Source organism: Pollachius pollachius (genome assembly GCF_949987615.1).
Source record: "Pollachius pollachius genome assembly, chromosome: 1".
NCBI classification, from domain to species: domain Eukaryota; kingdom Metazoa; phylum Chordata; class Actinopteri; order Gadiformes; family Gadidae; genus Pollachius; species Pollachius pollachius.
In genome coordinates this window covers 9309861-9332265 of record NC_136934.1, presented here as the reverse complement: position 1 = coordinate 9332265, position 22405 = coordinate 9309861, and the positions used below count along the sequence as shown (strand labels likewise).

General features: G+C 44.0%; 1 protein-coding gene across 1 annotated transcript; it reads left to right on the top strand.

Moving 5' to 3' along the window:
* The first annotated feature begins 1532 nt into the window (after window positions 1-1532).
* limk2 (LIM domain kinase 2) lies at window positions 1533-21703 on the top strand. The gene is made up of 16 exons (XM_079745476.1): window positions 1533-1779; window positions 2087-2186; window positions 8086-8221; window positions 12148-12257; window positions 12794-12985; window positions 13700-13805; window positions 14662-14876; window positions 15436-15622; window positions 15950-16036; window positions 16478-16609; window positions 17255-17311; window positions 17955-18020; window positions 18294-18465; window positions 18846-18901; window positions 19032-19189; window positions 19830-21703. Exons 1-16 carry the CDS (start codon window positions 1764-1766, stop codon window positions 20131-20133), a joined length of 2094 nt encoding a protein of 697 aa, XP_079601602.1. The 5' UTR covers window positions 1533-1763; the 3' UTR covers window positions 20134-21703.
* The last annotated feature ends 702 nt before the right edge of the window (window positions 21704-22405 follow it).

Genomic DNA, 22405 nt, shown 5'->3' with positions numbered 1-22405 from the left:
CTTATATGTAATCTTGGTACCAAAACATAGATAGCCCCTTTGAGATTGTTGAGCGAGTGAAATAACCAATGTGGATAATAACTTGGTTAGAGTGATTATAGCTAAAACAAAGCGAACAAGTGGAAGATTTAATATCCGCCTGAAATTCCGCAATTAACCTATTTCCTCTGAAACCCCCTCTTAGCTACTATATACATTGGTTGTCACCACCATGTTTAGTTGCAAAATGGTTCACAGAAACGTGATTATACGTTAATGGTGATTTTATGTGACCAAACACAACTTTGATGACAAAAACATTGAAGGCAAGGTCATTTTTGGTTGTAAACAGAAAAGGTGAAGTCTCTTCTTGATTGTTTTTTGCCTGTTTTAGTCACAGAGTATTATGGATGGACTATTGGAATCAGGAGAGTCTCAGCTCTCATTTGATATATAGTACGATAGTACTGTTTGTGTAGATCAAATCATAGAATCAGAAACGGATCGCTTTTGCTGTGCATGTGCACAGTTATTATATACATAACTATTTGTACTATTTATACCTTGTTACATGCTTCTCACAGATCTATGCTAATCCAGGGTTAGAGCTAGGGTCAATTCCCAGCAACCCGAGCTGCGTCTCACCGTTATACACGCGCATGTAGCTACGACGTGTGGGTGGGTCACACGGCAGCTCCATGCTTCATGATCACTTATGAAATCTATTTTATGCTATACTGTATAACCTTTCGGTCTATTGCTATTTTTTCAATAGACTTATAATAAATATAATTAACTGTTTGGCCTATTGTGTTTCAATTAGAGTAACATGAAGCCTTGCTTGTCCTCTTTTCAAAGTCACTGACGTCTGAATGCCATACAATTGGACATGACACCATTGAGAGAGAGAGAGAGAGAGAGAGAGAGAGAGAGAGAGAGAGAGAGAGAGAGAGAGAGAGAGAGAGAGAGAGGGGTGGGGGGTGGGGGGGGGGGGGGAAGCGTTGTCCCTGGGAGATTAGCATATTTGTTGTATATATTTTGGATTTCGATTTTAGTTGTAAGATTTTGCATTTCGATGTAGGATTTAGATATAAGATTTGATTTAGATAATGGATTTAGCTTTAGTTTTACGATTTCAATATAAGATGTCGATTCAGATTTGGGATGTGGATTTAACATATAATTCTAATTTTTGACATTAAAGTGGCATGAAAATTGCGGTGCATTTTTTACAACTGAAGAAAAGCTCGAGCTAAATCTGGAACAAGTGAAGCACGTTTTTAAGCAGCAAAAGTTACAAACGGCCCCCAACATACTTTATTGAATGTGATATCGCCTAAATCAGACGTTGCCTACATTATTCACTGTTTTAGGGAGCTATGTTGCCTGATGCGCATTTCGACGATAGATGGCGCTGTTGTTGTAAAATGACAAAATTGGGTGCTCTTACGTGTGTGAGTGTGTGTTTTTTTGTTCGGTGCGCTTTGTTTTCCAGGTGATCCAGTTGGGTCCTTTCCGCTCTCCGTACAGGAATGCAGACTGCATTACGTCAGTTATCCTGCCAGCAGTGAGAAAGTTTCGTCCGTCCACGGTGATTACAACTATCTGGGGACGCGTTTTTATATATATATATATATATGTATGTATACATATATATCATAACTGGACCTGGCGATTACTTGGTGTACGTGTGGCCGAAAGATGAAACACTCAACGCATCCATAGCCCCACTGCTTCAGAATGAGATATTGCTGGAACCTTTAAAGAGCAGTCAACGAGATTAGATGGAGAAACTGGAAGGTAGGCTAATGCTTTTCACATGTTGTTTGTGAGCTGGATATTCACAAATTTGCTTCGATCTAAGCGAGCGTTGTTCCTGGCTAGTTTAAAGAGGTAGCCTGCACGATGTTGAAATCGGGATGTATTTACTTAAAAATTAGCTATAAGTGAGCTATTTCTAAACATGAAAAGAAAAACCATGCGTATTGCCTAAAGACGGTTGCAATTGTCGCCCAACCATATTGTGGACATAACCACTCCACGTACCATCACGCAATCACAAAAATGCAATGCTATTTTACATCATTACATTGTTTATGTCTGGCAGACACCGATCGTGGACACCACTGCGCATGTTGTGGAGGACCGATTGAAGACTCTCATCACATGAAGATTCTCCAGGACACATGGCATAACGCCTGCTTCCAGTAAGTTTCTAAACTGTTTGCAAAACAAAAGCTTTTCCATTCAGCGTTCTACAACATGGCCCATAGGGCCCCGACAGAGATGCATCTCGCAGGCATTCCGTGAATGTTTTTGTTTTGATTGACTCAGGAAACGAATTGTATTCAAATGCACTCAATTGCTTTATCTGCAGATTGGTATTCAGGTTTGGTATCGTGGGGAAGTTACCCTACGTTCCCAGAGGTTTCAGACCTTTCCTTGTATATAAATAGCCCGTTTTATTTGTTGGCCTTCCACTTGTCCTAGTTGGACATTTATAGTTAGTGTGGAATGAAGTTACAGTGATACCCCTTTTCATTTGTGGGCCTTCCACCTGTCATAGTTGGACATTTATAGTTACAACGGAAATGTAGTCATACATTTGTTTATAACAAGATGCTATAGTCATACCCAATGAATGGAAGTGTAGATGGCGTGACCACAGTGGCTAACCCATCGTATAGCACCTCTGAGGACCCTAATCTCAACTTCACTCCCGTCCACTCAATTACTGCTTCTTCATTCAATAACCTGCAACGTAGAAGAAGGGTCTAGAAGAAGCGTGAATTGTCAATGGCTTGCTCAAGCAGACACCTTATCTTCTTGAATACAGACACAAGATTTTTATTGTACCCTATTTTTTATATCATTTTGTTAGTTGAAGAACTTACACCAGCCTGATATATTCTCAATTCTTCCCAACTGGAATATGTGCAACTATTCTCTAGGCTTCTCCTTGTTTATATGAGGTTTATAATTCTCTTTACAGGGTTTTCTTTCTTCAAAATATCTCAATCAGTTAGTAAGTGCTGGGAAGAGCCGAGCTTGTTGAAGTCTTACCTGTGCTACGGGTGCTGTACAAAGTACAAACCCTATTCAAACAAACCCCGAATTTCAAGCGTCACTGATCACTTGGCACTTTAAATAGTGTTCACTTGTATTTTTTTGCCGGAGGCCAGGGGGTGTGGGTCAAAGTACTTTATTTCCCTACAAGAAACTCAAAACGTTCTCCTCCACCCCCCCTCCCTCTCCCTCCATTAGCACAAAGCTAACTAAAGGAACATTCTTTGTGAATGTCACCCGCTGCGTCGCGGCTATTGTCTATTGTTGTGCGCTCAGTGGCAGCCATGTAAAGGTGCCCTCCTGTGTAAACACGGCCAGAGCGATGACATCAGCCCAGTTCCAGTAACCCTGAAGGGGGTTCAGGGGGGCCTGTAGGTAACAACAGTAGTAAAGGCTCCTGCCACGCTCCCAGCCGCGGCATTCCTAGACAACGACTCAGAGACCAGGCTTAGTCCTCTGAGACGCTTGCGGCAAAGTTGGCCCTTTCTCTCGCTCCCTAGACACCTTGATTGTTCCGGCTTGCTGCAAATAACGTTTGACTCGGTGCTTCAGGTACTATTACGTTCCCATGTTGCCTATCTGGTGCATGATAACTAGCTTGCTAGTTTCCTGTGTTAGGCAGTGTTACGTTGATGCATTTGACAAAGGTGGGTTATACACGTTTAGGAAATGATACACACACATTGTCTATTCTTAAGTTGTTCCCATCTCATAGTACTATTAAAAGAATGTATTTTAAGTGCATGTTTCCATTTAATACAAGGAAATTGTAGACCCTTAGGATAAAGTGCTTGACTCAAATGGCTCAAGCCCTGGCTGACAGAATAATTCTAAACATGTGGTACATGTATGGCTTCGGTCGCAAGAGTTTTCTTTCTCTTTCACCTCGTCTTCAAGGGGTTCTCGTACAATTAACACAGGAAACAGTCAGTCACCCCGAGTTATGAATAATAAGTCATGTTAAACTTGCCAACTTGCCAGCCAGGCTCACATTAAGGACCTGCTTGCAGTCTACAAGATTCGGAATTCTCCGCTCTCAGAATTAAAGGAAATGATGAATGTTTACTTTTTTTAGTGTTTATGTTGGCGAGTCCGTTGTATTGTCTCTAGCCTGGCCACCTGCATAGGCCCCGTCCTAACACATACCCTAAAGTGTGTTTGTTTTGTTTTTTTGTCCCAGAGAATCGTCCCTATCTGGTCTGTGATATCTCTGAGGCGTTTGAGTTTGTTTTTGATGTGGAGGGACTGCTGGGAACTGGTTGTCTAACAATTGTTGTGTGTTTCACTAGGGAATGCAAGACATGTCGACTGAGCTAGGCTCTGCGCAGGGGCTTCACTGTGTGTGTGTGTGTGTGTGTGTGTGTGTGTGTGTGTGTGTGTGTGTGTGTGTGTGTGTGTGTGTGTGTGTGTGTGTGTGTGTGTGTGTGTGTGTGTGTGTGTGTGTGTGTGTGTGTGGTTCGTGTTTTACCAATCAATTCATTCCAAGTCCAAGTTTGTTCCTATCCTAAGGCCTTAATGAGCAGGTCGGGGTTAGGCCTCTTGCCCCTTGACCAAAGGTAGACTCACAGGGTTTCGAAAGCCCTCCCCACTACACTATCCTGGCCCCTGCTCCTTGACAGAGACACACGCATGTGAAAGTAACCAGTGGGAACTGTGTGGACTGGAGGAGGATGTATGTGGTCTGCCTTCTGTCACATTATGCATATTTATGTTACAGTTGAGACGAGGTGACAGTCCTTTGCAGTGTTATTGTTAGTAGGTGCTTCATGGAAGCTATTGAAGAGTTGAGTATCTTTGACAGTATCTGCCTGACCGCATCAACCTTCCTTAGTAGATGTCACAAAGTGTCAATGAAGCACAATATATATATATTTTTTTTTTTATTGAGAATCTGGCATACCCGGAAATGACAAACAAATACACATAGCAGAATCCTGAGATTGCTTTGTAGCTATAGGAATCAAACCTTACTACAATTATTAAATTAGTTTTATAAAGGCAGTGGGTATTGAATAGGTGGCACATTTCAACAAACCACCTACTAAATTTCACAGAGGTAGCTCTTCTCAAATAGATTCTAAATTCAAGAGCTAAAATAACCCAAGTCAACAGGGGGCAAAAGTCAAGTTAGTGACACTGTCTGTTTTGGTCTGGGTCTTTCCGTCCCGGTTGCTGTGTGATGTCTCCAACACCCCATCAGACATGATTCTAATAGGATACATGGCTCTGGTCCAGCCGGCTCCTAGGACAGCTTAGCTCCCTAATGTGATCTTTATCGGTGGAAGACTTCCCGCTCCACTTCCCCTGTATTATGCTCCTCTGACTGCACTGTGGAGCATCAAGCAAGCATTTTCCTTTATCCGTGCCTGGCCTGCTTGTCTTTAAAAACAGTGTTATTGAACTATTAAGTCAAGTCAATTGCCTCGGAGTCAATTTGCCCTTGATTAAAGTCTCAAAGGACTACATTTTACAACAGCACCTAAGCTTTCGAAAGGCCAATGGAAACTCCCAAAATCCAAGGGAAGGAACCCTGGGAATTAAACCAGAAACAAAGGTCCCTCCATAGAAACAAAGGTCAAGTTAAACTAAGTAAACAGTAAATGGTAGATAAAGTAAAAATAACCCAACAATGACTTAACTTTTTTTTTAATAAGGCCACGTTTGTGTGGCACATTAAAATGAAGTCTTAAATGCTAGGCAGTCGCCTTCCTCTCTGGTTGTTCTACATTTGGTGAACATTGCAGGACATTTGTATGATGTTGAATGTGTTAAAGCTGGTCATGCTGTGTCTGATTAAACTAGCGTTAGCGTAGCCCACAGACAACAATGCCCTTTGTTTGGCATCTACCTCTCCCCTCTCTCCATACCTTTACACTGCATCACTCCACCCAGCCTATTTACACTTGACAGATTAAAATGTATTTTATACTATAAACACTATAATATTGAATTGAGTTAACTTGACCAAAGAAATGTAAATTATCTTTTGACAGGCACTCATGTCTGCTGCAAATCATGTTATAAGCATGAAACATCGCTGCATTCTGCAGTTATGTCTCGGTTTTCGATTGGAAAAACCTGCAGCATGGCGGTTTTGTAGCTAATATTAAGTCATCTCGGAATGATGAGGCAAGGAGAGGAATAACATGTGTTATTTTTCTGGTAACTTCATCCATCTGGATTATTAAGTGTGACGCAATATTCTTTCGTTGACCTCAGTTGACTTTTCTGTTACTAACTGATCATAAAGCTCTGCTGCTGGTCGAAAGGCTAAAGTCCACAGATGCCCCTTGTTGTGGACGGCAAAATCAATAAGTCTGCAAATAGGTTTGCTCATCCTTTTGATTGCGCGATTGCGTGTACCGGTGGCTGAACCTGTTTCCATGAATTTTCATAACGCACGGCAGGTGAGACATGCCCGTTGGCTCCAAGTGGCGCAGATGCGCTCACCTTCAGCGTTCCACTCTTAACTATGTGAACATTCTGTCTCTGGCGTCACTGTCACTCCTACCTCCCATCAACCCTCTCCCATTAATCTGCTGGTCTTCTCAGCCTGTCATTGTAATACGAAATAGTGAACGTGACTTCGTATTTTAAACCTGGAATGACATATTTCTTCAAAGTCATGCTGCATCCCCGTATCGCTCAAAGATCTTCAGATTAGTTCTTCTAATTCTTCTAGATCTTTAGATCAGTAAGCCCGGTGTTCAGTGAGATAAAAGGCACTGCGTTAGCACAAAGGGTTTTGTCAGGAGTTATTTTGACCCACATGAGAAACCACTCTGGTAAGAGAGCTGCGGGAATGCCCAGAGATCTTCCTTGACTTATCCAGGAGGGATTTGCTGCCACAGTAGTGTCAACCCGAAGCCTTTTCCGGCATTTTTCCATCCCTTCTTCTGAAATCCTATTTTTAAATGCTCATAGATTGCGGTCTTCCTTGTGCTTCTGTTTTTTTTAAGCCCTTTCATACAACTGGTTCGAATTAAGGTGCAGGAATGCAAGTAAGGTGGGGCTACATTTTAGGATGTATTGTGCAGAGCAAGTCAGGATCAACCTGTGTATGTTTCCTGGCTCAGTCTGCTAGCTGACACTTTTATTGTCCTGCGTTTTCCGAGGCTCGTAACACAAGACTCCACACAATTCATGGGATGAGCTCTTTCCACCCAAGTTGTTTAAACTCCAACTTGATCGACGTGGACGGAAAAAGTACACCCTGTCACTTGAACGGACCTCCACCTCCAGTCGCTGTCAGTCTGTGGTGTATGGCTTCTGGGCTCCCTCTATTTGCCCTTTCACTTGTCCCTCCACCCATCCACAGCCCATGGGAATCTTTAACTGTCAAATGTCAACCTGTTCATCAAATTCAAATTGTTATAGTTTTATTGTTGTCCAAAGTTTGACTTTGGACAACTGCCCTTTTCCCTGCCCTTTTTGGCGTTCCTGCTGTGTTTTGTTCTGTTTTGCAGGACTTGTCTTCAACTCTTTTTGACCCTCTGATTGGTAGGTGAAGTTAAGGCTGGAAGGCATACTGACACAGTCAGAGTTTGTTCTGGTTTGTAGTTTGGCAGTCAGGATTGTACTCTGGATTTGAGTCAGAAATCGTTAAATTCATCAAGTGTCCTCTTTTATTTTTTCTTATGTGTCGTTTGTTTTATATACCTTATGTATTTGTGTTTTTAAGGCCCCATTGAGTGAGGGGTTGTCCTTCAATAAAACTTTCCATGTGCTCTCTAGCCCTCTTTCTTTCTTTCTTTCTTACTTTCATTTTCTTTTTTTGATAATAAAAATTTAAGATCCAGGCATCTGCCTACTTGTCACTATCCTATCATTTATACAGAATATTACTCTCTTAAATAAACTTTTTTGGGATACTTAACTATTCTATTCACTTTTTTTCTTGGTTACTTCTTTGGTTTGAAATGTTGAGGAGGGCTGAGATTCAGGCATTTATTTGCCTTTAGCTTGCTTGTTCTTTTAATGTGCACATGACAATAAACTGGAAATCCCTCTTCCTCCCTCCCTTCCTCCCTCCCCCTGCAGGTGTTCTGTTTGCTCAGACCACCTGACCAACTGGTACTATGAGAAGGGCGGGAAGCTGTACTGTGCCAAGCACTACTGGGAGACGTTTGGGGGCCAGTGCCACGGCTGCTCCCTGCTGATGACTGGTCCTGCGATGGTGAGTGGAAGGCGGGGGGTGGGGGGGGGGAGCCGTACGAAAGCTCTGGGTCGCTACGCCGGTGTGTGCATTTATGGTTGTATTTCGGAGTGTAGTCCATCTAAAGTCACTAATTCTTTGTCATCTGGCGATATTATTCCCACTTTACAATGTGCAGTACAGCGTTGTGCAAATGAGCACTACTTGTAGACGCTCTCATAAAACTAGAAAACATATCTAATTTATCTGTGTTTTATGAGACAATTCAGTGATATAACTGTTAAAAGGCAGCCATGGATTTGTCTGGACCCCCCTCCCCCCAACCAAAGCTGTGGGTTGTCTTGTTTGGATTCTGAGGCTCTTCCATCGTGGGGGAGAAGGTTGAGGTTTTTCCCCCAAACTTTTCTCTGTTGGCATTTGTGGGGGGTTGCCAAAGAAGAACGAATAGCTCAGATTACATCAGCCCTTTTAAGTTTGGTTCATTATTCTTTTATATGTATGTATGTATATGAACAAATCAAAGAAATTTTTCTTTTTGAGACCCAGTCTTGTCAGAGCCAATTTGTATTTGTGTCTTTTCCATGGACTTCCTTCTCCCAAATCCACCGTAGTTTTGATTTTCAACTAAAAAACAAAGACAACATGTCCTTTGTTATCAGTACGGCGGAATTTCATTCACTGCAGCTTGTGCGGCAGAATTTATTAATAAATCAACAATTGAAACCAAGAGTTGTAAATTAAGTGCTGGGATGAATCACCTCATTCCACTTGCTCCCAGGTGTTTGAGATTACCGGCAGCAAAAAATACAAACCCAGCTGCTGTTAACAGGGAGAACGTGTAGAATAGAGAGAAAGTATTTTTACACTGTGTGAGCTGAGCTGGAAACACAGCGTTAGAGGGGCCCCGACTGAAAACGACCCTGTTGTGTAATGGGTTACCCCCTTGTGGCCCCCATTCACTTCTCCCCTGTTCAGAGAAACACCACAGAGTACACCCCCCCCCCGCAACACACAGAGCGGTCCAATGGGTAGATGGCAGAGTGGAAGGTGGTTTAGGTTTGGAGTCTGTCCATCACATCGTTGAAGCCTTGATGTGGTGAGAAGTGTAGGGACGCTCGCTGGGGCTGAACAATGGTGTGGTTGGCGTCACCAACCAAGGGAATAATGACACTCCCCCCCACCCCCCCCCCAGTGCTGTGCTGCCGCTACCTAAATCATAGTGAGCACCGTGGTTGTACAACGACAACTTTATGTATTCGACATCCGTTCCATGATGACGGCGCAAGAACCGCCCAACATAATAAAACACGAATCCTCCGATACTCGAGATGAAGAGAGCGGGAGCCCCTGTGTGCCAAACAAACAAAAACCACACAAACCCACATCAGAACACCCGTGTCAAAATGTAATTACTGGATTAAGATCAGGGAAGCTTCATGATGCTATCAAAGACAAGTGACAAGTTGATGGACCCCACCCTTGATTTTGTCTAGAATCTATCTAAACTTCGAAAAACATGAATCATTTGCTCCTCTTTGATTGAGTTTCACATACACTATACAACGCCAAGAGCACCAAAAGGGATATACATGAGTACAGCCACAATATATAGATAAATAGATAGATAGTATCATTGTATTCAGAAAGTTATAACAAGCAGTAAAGGGCCAACAGAAGAGAAGGGGCTTTTCAAAATAAATTATTGTCACAGATTACCAGTAGATTAACACGTTAAATGGGGAAACTTTGGGTGAGGGTAGGGATTCAAATAATACAATAAAGGTTAGATTGACCACATGTAGCTTTGTAGGGGTAAAAAAAAACTGGCCTTTTGAGTTGTCCTGCCTGTCAAGTCTTTACCAGACTCATAAAACACAAACTAATGGTTTTGGTCTGAGAGTAAAAGGGACCAGAGAATGTGTTCCGTTCTTCTTTTTTCAAACTTTCATTTCTTGAATAATCACCAACTATTAAAGGGACATAGCAAACATCCAAACTATTTAACAGCTTTCATTGCAATCTGCATTATTTTATTCTTTACTGTTTTATTGTTCTGCAGAGACTTTTTAATGTTTTTGCCCCACAAAGCAAAGAACATTCTTGGGCCTTCAAATTTTCTGCTGCCATCTTGGCTAAGTCTTTTTGGCGGTTGGTTGTCTTGGTAACCTCATAACCAGAAACAGAATCATGGCTACCCCTCAGGGTCATGTGGGAGCATGCACCAATAGAAACGATCTGAAATCTTTTGGAAGCTACATCGTCTTGTTCGGAATGAGCAATGAACAACGTTTATCAGATTAGCATCTGTGGCTCTAGCCATCACATTGTTGTTTGTTATCGTATATTAATTTAATTTGATTAGACCTTTCACAGCAACCATTTTGTCAACATAGTTCCATATAGCCTGTATGGAAATATGTGTGTAATATGTGTTATTGTGGTACATACGAGGAACCAAGCCCAGATGAGCTTTCCCTCTCGGTAACCCTTCTCTCTATGTGATGCTAGTTTACATTAGTCAATAACTGTCAACAGCTGGCCGAGCCTGTGGCTGTTGTGACGGAGATCAGTGTCGACTCGTTTCCTTACAGATAGGAAGATACACACATGCACTTAGGTTCACATCAACCCTTTCCCACTGCAATGACAGACATCCATTCCCAGCATTCTGACTAAGCAACGGTTGTGACTGAAAGGGGAAGGAGCCACAAGTCATTAATTGCACATTTAATTTATGACTTATGCTCATGTGTGTACAAGGAGAGACGTCCTACAGCCTTCCTCTTTCTGTTTTTAGGGCTCAGGGTTTAGATTGGGCTAAGTCTCGGCATCTCAGGATTTGTTGACCCCTAATGCTCAATATACTTGTTTGTGTAAGCTGTCCAACTGCTGTTGAATATGGTAATTTTCAACGGGGTCACTGTAATGTGCAGGCTTTTTGTCTAATGAAACCCAGAGTTTCCTACCTTCTTTCGTGTCCTTGTACGCCCTGCTTAAGCAAGTCATACGAATGCGCATAAACCCTCACAATCTCAGCAAGTCTTGCTTCAAAACTGGTTTGTCTTTAAATAAATTGACACTGACCGCAAATTGTCAAATTGTACAGATACCAAATATTTATGGATGCCAGATGCGGATCTAGTCATTCATGTGGCATTGTGGACCAAATGCAGGCAGCGCAGTATTGGTGGTGATTTGGGTGAAGTTTGAATACTTCCACAGAGCGTCCTGCACACACACTGCGGCCAGAGAAACCCAATGTGGGGCTTTGTTCTCGTCCCAAACCGGCCATATTGTCCGTGAGAACACACCATTTTCGTTTTTCTGTGTTTGTGTCACGGAAAACAAAAACCCTAACCCTAAAGCCAAACCCTAACAACTAAAAACCAAACCGTAAAATCGTGCTAGACATGCGGTCATGTCGCATGAGCAAGGGAAAAGAGAGAGTGACAGTGTTACTTCATTTTCCTGAAGAATAGATTTTTAAAGGGGTGGGGCATGTGTGAGACTAGCGTGAGACAAGTGACCGAGGGGGGTGGTGAGAGAGAGACAGAGAGAGAGAGAGAGAGAGAGAGAGAGAGAGAGAGAGAGAGAGAGAGAGAGAGAGAGAGAGAGAGAGAGAGAGAGAGAGAGAGAGAGAGAGAGAGAGAGAGAGAGAGAGAGAGAGAGAGAGAGAGAGAGAGAGAGAGAGTTCCGCTGACATCATGGCTGGTTTCAGACAAACAGCCTCAGTCAGACAGACTGGAAGGTGAAAGCAGGTGTTACCTGATGTGTCACAGCCCCCCCCCCCCCCCCCCCCCCAGCAGCCTGCTGGGAGGACGGGCTGTGACACGCAGCCAGTGAAGATAACACTGCAGATGATCACCCAGCACTCAGCAGTGCACTGTCGCTCCAGGTCCCCGGAGTCTAGCAGAATGAAAACGCGGCCCTTGTGTTTTTGTTTTCAGGTGGCCGGGGAGTTCAAGTACCACCCCGAGTGCTTCGTGTGCCTCTGCTGTAAGGTGGTGATCGAGGACCGGGACACGTACGCGCTGGTGGAGCGCTCCAAACTATACTGGTGAGAAGCCCTGGGATACAGTGGGACCGGTGTACCTGGGACCAGGAGACCTTGTTGTGCTGTGGACATGTGGGACCATATCGGCCTGGTTTTACAGCGTTTCTGGCCCAGCTATGGTTATGTAATAGGCATTCACTGCATCTATTGTTAACATAGTTATACAAAAACATTAAATTTCTATTTTTGTTTTTTATTAACTCTTTTTCTTAAGTTTCAACCATCCTCAACTTCTTATTTGTTAATCGTTTATCCGATGTTCAAGTCCTTCAACTAAAGCCAACCAACTTTGAAAACAAATGCTGTGGATTGATTTATCTTTGGAAATATATTAACTTATCTATCCTTGTATACTACTATTAGTATATTGATCAAACACTGTTATCCTAAATGATCAGTAAATTGATTTTAGATGCGTGTCATTCAGGAGGACAAAGGAGACATCCCAGACACTAGCAGACTGTCCTGTATCCTATTGCGCTCGTCTGCTGTGTGCCGTGTTTCCATGACGACCCCTCCTCTCCACTCTGGTTGTGCAGCGGGGACTGCTACAAGCAGGTGGTCCTGGAGCCCGTGCTGGAGAAGCACTCGTCCCAGGACTCTGTGCTGGACTCCCTGCCCCACACGGTCACACTCATCTCCATGCCGTCCGCCGCCAACGGCAAGCGGGGCTTCTCGGCGTCCGTGCAGAGGGACTCCAGCAGCGCTGTGGCCAGCGTTCAGGTCAAAGGGTGAGTCGTGATGACCGTCCAGTATGCTAGCAGGCCTGAGGTCCTATGCTACATGTCATATTCTCTCTCTCTCTCTCACTCGCTCGCTCGCTCCCTCGCACGCACTCACTCACTCACTCACTCACTCACTCACTCACTCACACTTCTTCAAGCATTCTCTGTCACACACACGCATGATAATGTGTGGCTAATGCTTAACAGGATGAATAAAAGCTGATTACATGGCAATATAACCCAACAGTCAAAGACGGATCAATCATAATTGGATGGAATAAGACAAACAGATACAATAAAATAACTGTAAATGACCGAAGAAGTTTACCAGTCGGGCCACTGTTAGGATTAAAGGTCAAAAAAAGAAAAATGTCATAAAAGGTACAACTGCAAAAAGACTGAAAGTAGCAGGAAGCCAAAGTTCTGCTCTCCTATTCCCTCTACATGGAGCATGTGAACAGAGCTCCCTCTGTCCTCGTGCATAATTGCACGTCTGTTAAATAAGCGTGTGTGTGCACGCCTGCAAATTACACAACAAGTTTTCAGGGTGTTGTTTGTATTCTTTGTTTGCCAAGCGTAGAGTTAGTACAGTAGTTCTTTCAAGATATGATAACCACATCGTATCATTGGAATTATTTTAAGAGACTCTTTACAGAATCCGATAAATCAGTCGGTTTCCCCGGTTTTTATCCATTGCTTACACCTCTGCTCCGACTCCAGGGTTCGAGGAATGCTCATCAGCCCAGAGCTCAGGAACGCCATTCATGTGGGAGACCGGATTCTGGAGATAAACGGTCTGCCCGTGGCCACACTGATGGAAGAGGAGGTGGGTTAATGCAAGAGAGGTCTTTTACGCTAGCTATTGCTTATGGCCTACCCACCGCAAGTATAACGTGTGTGTGTGTGTGGTTTTTGATTTAAATTCTCACTTCCTCTTTGCCACAACAGCTCAATGGGTTGACCAACACATACCTTTGTTATGCCGAGCATTCCTTCACCTGTGCTTTCGTCCAATGGGAGAGGGCGGTCACCTGGAACTGCTCCAGTTAATTGGCACTGCTTCAATATTAGATGCATTCCAGTGCTGTGGTCTGAACCTTATGTCGCTGTTCCCACGCATTCACCTGTTCACCCCTGGCACATTACTATCATTACTCGCATAGGTGAATTTAATTTAACTTGCATTCCTCAGATTGCGAACATGGTATATAACTCTCTTTGATTCGTTGTTGCATACCGTTCTATTTTTGTACTCGAGACAGATGAGAATGCCGGTAGGATGATCAAACATACTGTATTCAAGTAGGTTCCTTACATCACCATTCAGGCCAAGTGAAGGTGGAATTCATAGAAAGTTATTTACTGTAATCATTCATTCAACACTACAACACTTTGCAGTTTTCGAGTAGAGTCTGTTTTATTAACAGCCTGTGCTGCCCAAAGAGCTGCACATGCCCACACCCCTAAACTAAACCCCTCTAAAGGACAAGGGGAAATAAACTCTCCAATTAAGATGCAGAATTGACCATACACCCATACATCTCTGTTATTGCACCTCTCTTTTATTCCAACCAATGTATTGCTCTGCTGTCCATCTACAAGAGCCTTTCCTTAAAAACAAACGCATGTATGCATGTTTCCGTTATTCAAAAAAGTGCTCTCTTCTGATTGGCTGCGCTCAGGTCGACGCCCTGGTCCACCGCACCAGCCAGACGCTGCAGCTGCTCCTAGAGTACGACCCGGTGAGGCAGCGCCTGGACCGGCTGAGGCTGGGCTCCCCCCTGGACCAGCTGGGGGTCCCCGCCACCGGCCGCATGCGTCTCTCCTCGCCCTCGGACGCCGTGCTGGAGCGGGCGGACGTGGTGGACAACAGCACCCTGAAGAGGCGCTCGCTGAGGTAGGTGCGGCGCGGCCATCCAGCGAGCCAGCTCTCCTCTGGGGCTGTCCAGCCGGCTTTCATTACTGGATCAGTTACGCTCTCTCCAAGGGCCCGCGTGTTATGAGGCCTTCTCATCTCATAGGCCCTCCAAAGGGCAAGAGAGGGAAGCCAATCCAAGGGAGGGAATCCACAGAAGGGGGATCTGTTCTTCCAGGGATGTTAAGAGGGCAAAAGGTGCTGACGTTGGCAGACGGAAAGGGTGTGGGCACTGATAGCAGGAGGAATACAACGGGATGGAATGATCGGATACCAGGGTTTACAGCTCAATATGAGCTAGTTACCTTCAATTTATTTTAAATGACGTACATTCCTGACCTTTTGACCAAAAGTGGCATGTTTGCAGCTCTAAAATATCTCAGACACATGATGGGTCTAAGTCTGATCAATAAGAGCAAGAGACTCTGCATCAGCTGACGGTTAAAGAACAGGAGTTTTCCATTTGACGCATGGTTACACAGAGCTGGGCTGGAGACGTGTTGTTGTTGTTGTTGTTGCTGATGGCAGCTCTCTCCTCCAGGCGCAGTAACAGCATCTGTAAGTCCCCGGGGCCCGTCTCCCCCAAGGACCAACCCTTCCTGTCGCGGGACATCGGGCGCTCGGAGTCCCTACGTTCCTCCAGCAGCTGCTCTCATCGCATCTTCCGCCCCTGCGACCTGATCCACGGCGAGGTCCTGGGGAAGGGTTTCTTCGGCCAGGCCATTAAGGTGAGGGTCCGCCTGACCACGGCCGCCATTTTAGAAAACGGCTTCTGTTAACAGGTAGTGTTGACTGTCACCATTTTATTTTTATAACATAGAGGCCTGTATATATTAATAACTCTGTTGTTTCTGTAATGTCTGTGGCATTGTGGTCTGAAGTTTGAATTGGATGTCAGTCGGATTTAGTTTTTGATTTATATTTCAAAGTTATGCAACATGCATCAATTCACAATGGCAGTTAAATGTGTGTACTGTTTATTTTCTTAACTGGGCATTAAACACAACGTTTCCCCAGAAAACATTTAAACTAATTTTGTCAACTGAATCTGGCAGGTTACCCACAAGGCCACGGGGGAGGTGATGGTGATGAAGGAGTTACTGCGCTGTGATGAAGAGACACAGAAGACGTTCCTGAAGGAGGTCAGTCATTTCTAAAATTGCAGTGCCATCGCAGCGTCGACAGCAACAAGAATCATCGTTGTCAAATCTTACAACAAATTAACTATCTTCCAAAGTAATCATTAGGATACTTTGACATAGGATTTGAATTCAAAATCCTACACAATGTATGTATGTCAGTCTAGAACAGGATTTCCCAGTATTCCTCAGTATGCTGTATGTCAAGGCTTGGACCTCATGACCGAGTTAACAGAGCGGCTTTCACACGCTCCCTCTAATGAAGCCCCTTCTATTTAGAGCTGCATTGTACCACAGCGCGGTGGCGCCACATGTACCACACCAGTCACGCAGCACTAAAACGATCGATGATAGTGATGGACACTTTAACGAGTTCCCACCTGGACGACCTGGTGTCCACCAGCTGAATTGTAAAGTTTGACCTATGACCTGTGTTGACCCTAGGTAAAGGTCATGCGGAGCCTGGAGCACCCCCATGTGTTGAAGTTCATCGGCGTCCTCTACAAGGAGAAGAGGCTCAATCTGATCACAGAGTACATCAGGGGAGGGACCCTCAAAGACTACATCAGAGACATGGTACGATGCCGTGTGTGTGTGTGTGTGTGTGTGTGTGTGTGTGTGTGTGTGTGTGTGTGTGTGTGTGTGAGTGAGTGTGTGTGTGTAACTTGACCAACAGATTGGCATTGACTTTCCAGAGGTGTGTGTGTGTCTCTCTCTCTTTCTCTGGCTGTGGAACAAATGTAGGCTGGCCCAGAATGAGCTCTCTGTCTGTGTATGTATGTGTGTGAGAGTGTGTGTGTGTTTGTATATACAAATGTGTGTGTGTGTGTGTGTGTGTGTGAGGAGAGGAGACCTAAGTTGAACCTTGTAGGCCGCTGATGAAAGCCTGTATAGTTTGGCTGGCATGTGAGTGGGCTTTGCCAGGAAACCAGAGTACACGTAGAAAGTGTTCCCAGGTGGAAGATCCCCTCCCCCCGCCTCCTCCTTCCCCCCCTTCCCCCTCACAGACTGGCAGCGGGCCAGCGAATCATATGGTCCCTGAGTAGCAAAGGGGCTTTGGACCTTGTGTCGTGTTTTGAAGCAAAACTCTTTTAATTCGCCTTCAAATGTGACTTTTCAGATGCAAGGCAAACCCCCAGATCATGTGTTTTATGCCTTTTGTTTTCTTTCTCCCTCCCCCCCCCTCTTTCTCTCGCTCTGTCTCTCTCATTAAAATGACAGGACCTGTTTCCATGGGAACAGAGGGTCAGCTTTGCCAAGAGCATCGCGTCTGGCATGGTGAGTTGGTTTCCTGTCCTATTAGACTCCCTTCAAAAAAATGTTTGGAGTTGCTTATAGGACTATACCAAGCTGTGTGATCAAACCACCGTAAACATCCCTCATGGTTCTGCTGAAACATCCGTTACCAATCTCAGTTATTGTACAGTTTCTGCCGGAGAGAATCGTTTAGCGTGCGCGCGCCTGCCATGAATGTAAACAATGGCAAGATAGCACTTTCGTCTTTTGGAAGCAATGTACTCTGTCAGGAAGGAGTTTGTGGTGTCACCAACAGCGAATCACCATACGGGTACTTTACAAATGTCTTTGTCTTTGTTTTGTCTACAAAGACAAAATCACTATATTGCCAATGTTTACAATTGTAGCAGGCACATTTACGCAAATTCTCACAGGCCAAATCAGAACATAAAAGAGATTATGCCAGATAATATTGGTAACGGATGTTTTAGTGATGTCAGGAGAGACGGTTATGTTGATATGATTGCGGTGATGTCCTCCCAATGTGTGTTGTTGCTGTTGTTTCATGTCCCATCAAACCCTCCCCATGAAGCAACCAAGTATTCAATCACTCGATCACAGACATGCCAAAGGATCACCGCGCATTCGGTATATAATGCGTGTTGTTCTTTGTTGTTGTGCTTAGGCCTACCTTCATTCCATGAGCATCATCCACCGCGACCTGAACTCTCACAACTGCCTGGTTAAACTGGTAAGAAACAAACTACTTCTGACCAGCACTCCTATCAACACATGTTAATGTGCATGTCTATTTAATGTATTTTTGTCTTAAATTGCACTGCTTCTGCAGCGCTCCCACTTTTAAACTAATCGGCATACTTGATTGCATGTGACAAATAAACCTTCTTGAAACCTGAATGTCAATTTTAGTTAAAAAAAAAACACTTATTTCCTTGTTGTCGTAGTGTTTCCCTTTTTGAATTGTCGTTTATTCATGCATGCCTCCCACTCCCTGCTCCGAAAGGACAACACGGTGGTGGTGGCCGACTTTGGGCTGTCCCGGCTCATTGTGGAGGAGAAGGTCAAGCCCGTCGAAAAGCCCACCTCAAAAAAGAGGGTGTTCAGGCGCATCGACCGCAAGAAGCGCTACACGGTGGTGGGGAACCCCTACTGGATGGCCCCCGAGATGCTCAACGGTGAGCGTCAGAGCAAACTCTGCAGACCCTGAGGCGCCATGCTGGATCCCGTCTGGGATTTCAATAATGTGATGACTATTGTATTTTGTACGTCCTGGCACTTAAAAATAGTACTTTTTGCATTATGTAGCGTCTTATCCTAGCTATCTTTGTTGCATACGGTGAATGGGTTAACCTAGCAGTTGTAAGTTCTTGGCACTTATTTCTATGAATGTCTTTACTGTACCAACGGTGATATAGTGTTGTTACTCTTTCTCCGGACAAATCGACTTATTGTACGTCGCTTTGGATTAAAGCGTCTGCTAAATGCCCTTAATGAAAATCTATAAATGTGATGACAATTGTTTCACGTTCTCCCTTTTCTTTGACTGAATCTCTAGGGAAACGCTACGACGAGAAGGTGGACATCTTCTCCTTCGGGATCGTGCTTTGCGAGGTAATGGCCGGTCGTAAATTCTAACACGCTTAACGCTCCATTCTAGTCTGATGTCTCAAGACGCCCAAACTGCAGTCCAGGTGGATTTACTTTTTGTCTTGTTTGCTCCTGTTTTTTTCTTCTTCTCCAGATCATTGGACAGGTCTACGCCGACCCCGAATGCCTGCCCAGGACTAATGACTTTGGTCTGAATGTGGAGAAGTTCTGGGAGAAATTCCTTCCTGAAGACTGCCCGCCTGGTTTCTTCCCTCTGGCGGTGGCCTGTTGTAACCTGCTACCAGACAACCGGTAGGTGGACCTGGCTATCAGTCAAACTCTATTTATAAAGCGCTTTCAGTATGGCACAAATGTTTAAAAGAATAATAAAACAATGCCATTCACAGAGATACATTTGAGAGGTAGATTTAAACGAAAAAAGCTTATACACGACTTGATTACATTTATTAATTAGGTTGATGTGGAATGTTTTTTAAATGTTTTAAAACTAAGCTTTTTAATCAATAATGGCAAGGGTTTCTGCTGAAAATGTACCTAAACAACACCAAATTAACCCAAATGATAAGTTCTTTGAGCTTTCTTGACAGTTTGTGGTTTGTATGTAAGTAGTAGGTGTTTGTCTTCTGGGCAGCTTTAACTGAAGGGACACAGAGTGTATCGCCGCCCAGCGTTCACCCTGTGTGACCTGGCAGCTCTCTGCTCGGTGCTGCCCCTGGAACCAACAGGAGATAGCATCTCCGTTTCACCCTTCAGATTCCTATGACATGATTGTTTCCCGGTGTTGTAGACTTTGCTTCCGTTGTTTTAACCTCTCGCGTTCTCTCTTTTTCTCTTTCTCGTTCTCTCTTTTTCTCTCTCTCTCTTTTTCCCTCTCTTTTCTCTGTCTTTCTTCTTATGTATTTATGTATTCATTGTTTTTTTCCTTGCCCAGACCCCCGTTCCAGAAGCTGGAGGACTTCTTCAAGGCCATGGCCCTCAACCAGGAGCTTGGCATCCCCCTGCCTGCTGAGCTGGAGGAGCTCCACCAGAGTCTGTGTCGAGATCAGGGGCCCAAGGACGGCGCCGCAGCTCCAGGCACAGGCCAAACCGTGGGCCCGGGTCAGGGCTTGGCCCCGGGCGCGGATAATGTCGTGGCCCCCTTAACGGGTCAGACCGTGGCCCCGTGCACGGATCAGACCGTGGACCCCGCAGCCTCGCCCCAGAGCTCAACGATGACGGGTGACGACAGCCCCTAACAGACGATGACCAATCAAAGTGGAGCTTTGTTTTGTCAATGAACAGTGGTGGACTTCTGTCTTGTCGGTGGCAAATGAGGAAGACTGAGAAAAAACTGGATCAGCGCATGTAGCCATAGCCAGCTTCCTGAACGGACCGCCCCCTGACTAAAAAACGAAGTAGTAGTACACAACCTTACAGCTCCATTACAGCCAGCTATCTACAACGCCACCACAACCTTACTACAATCTCACAGCAACCTAACTTCAAATTTACAGAAACCTTGTGCATTCTTAGAGCACACTTACTGCAACCTTACTACAACCTTTCAGCAATGGTACTGCAACCTACCTACAACTTTTCAGCACCGTTACTGCAGCCTTACTACAACCTTCCAAAACCATTATAGCCACCTGTCTCAACTTTACCACAACCTTATTAAGACTTTACTAAAACCTTATGGAATCTTTCCAACGATCATACTACAACCTTACAGCAACATTCCTGCAACCTTCCGATAATCCTGTCTGCATCCTGACTAGAACCTGATTACGATCTTACTATACGCCCTGATTGCTACCTTGACAATACGATGAACCGCCCTCCTGCCTACAGTCCTGAGCCAAACATAACTTTATTTGGCTTGTGTTTCATGTCTCAATCATGTTCAGACACTTGACCGGTTCTGTCCAAAGACCAACAAGGAATCTTCTAATAGTGTGGAATAGTGTCTGCTATGTGAGGAATGCAGGTGAGTTCTCGCCCAGCAGAGAAACCCCAACATGCATTAGAAATATCTAGTCGATTGGCAGGTCAGAGGAAGAGCTGAAGGCGGGGCTTATAAAGGAATTTTGTTTACCGACGAGACGATTGGTGAACCAAAGTAACTATGTTCCATTGGTTGAAAAATATAGTGTCATGGAAATTTTCATTGGTGGCTTTGTTTTTCACCGTGATGTGTAATATAATGACCAACAGTTAAATTTTACGATTGAGTACAGTGTTGTAGGAAATCTTTTTCTGAATTTTTAAGGAAATGTTTTAATGAGCCTTATTGTTGATTAAGTTTGTTTTCTACATTCAACAAAGTTTTTACTTGATATTCACTGTTCTTAGCAGCCTTTAGATCAAAGCAGATTTTGCCACTAAAGTTAACAGTTTATGTATATACTTTGGTAAATGAATGCATTTTCTTCTTACCAATGTTTTCATGAAGAACAGGGTGGTTGGTTTTTATAAAGGACTTATTTAAGTTGTGGTAGGAAAACTTGCTGCTGATCATTTGAGAGTTCTTGCTTAACTGTATTCTCCAAGACGCTGTACAACTTACTAAAGAGATAACGTGTACAAACTGGATTTATACCTTTTTTTTGTGTAAAGAAATGTATAGAGATGTGTGTGTGTGTGTGTGTGTGTGTGTGTGTATATATATATATATATATATAAATATATATATATATATATATATATATGGTTCTAATTTTGAGGATTTTTTTTAATGGGACTAATGGATTTGTAGATTTCGAGACAATTTTGTAATTATTTTTGCTAGCATCTTAAGGTACGGACTTGCCAGGTTCAACCACTTCTATCACTGTACTGATTCTGTAATAAACCTTTTTGAATGAATGGTTGGCTTTGTGTTCTGGCTGCTAAAAACGCATGCATATTATAATATTAAGAGAATTTAATTGAACAGTCAATGTGAGAGAGAAGCTACCTCCAGGGTTAGGGAGCTGCACATCCCTTGAAGGAAATTGCGAAATGATTACTACGTAGGATTTGATGAGCGGGAAACAGCCCGTGGCACTGCAGGACGAGAACTCAGTGCCTTGGTGGACCCTTCAACAGCCCCCTGAACAGAGACCCAGCAGTGACAGCAAGGCCAGGGCTGGCTATTACTCTGTCCTGCTGGTCCACAGACCAAGAGTCCATTCAGTCAAACGTAATCGTTAAAATATTATGAAACACAATGCCCGGTTTATAGATCACCATCTTTCTGTATTTCTTAAAAATACAGGAAACAAAAAATACTGGCAAAGAAAAATAAGTACAGAACATGTTTAAAAACGTGCTTCCACTTGTATACCCCAGAACATCAGTACACTGATCATCTGGGGCATGCTGAAAGCCGAAGACATTGTAGAAATATAATATCAGTCTAGAGCAAGAACTGGTAAGCCAATAAACCCTTAGGTGTCTAACCCTAACCCTAACTGGAAATTGCAAGGGAGGTGCTCCGCTTGCATCCTGAAAATGGCCAGTAACGGTCATTGTGGTATGCCATTAATC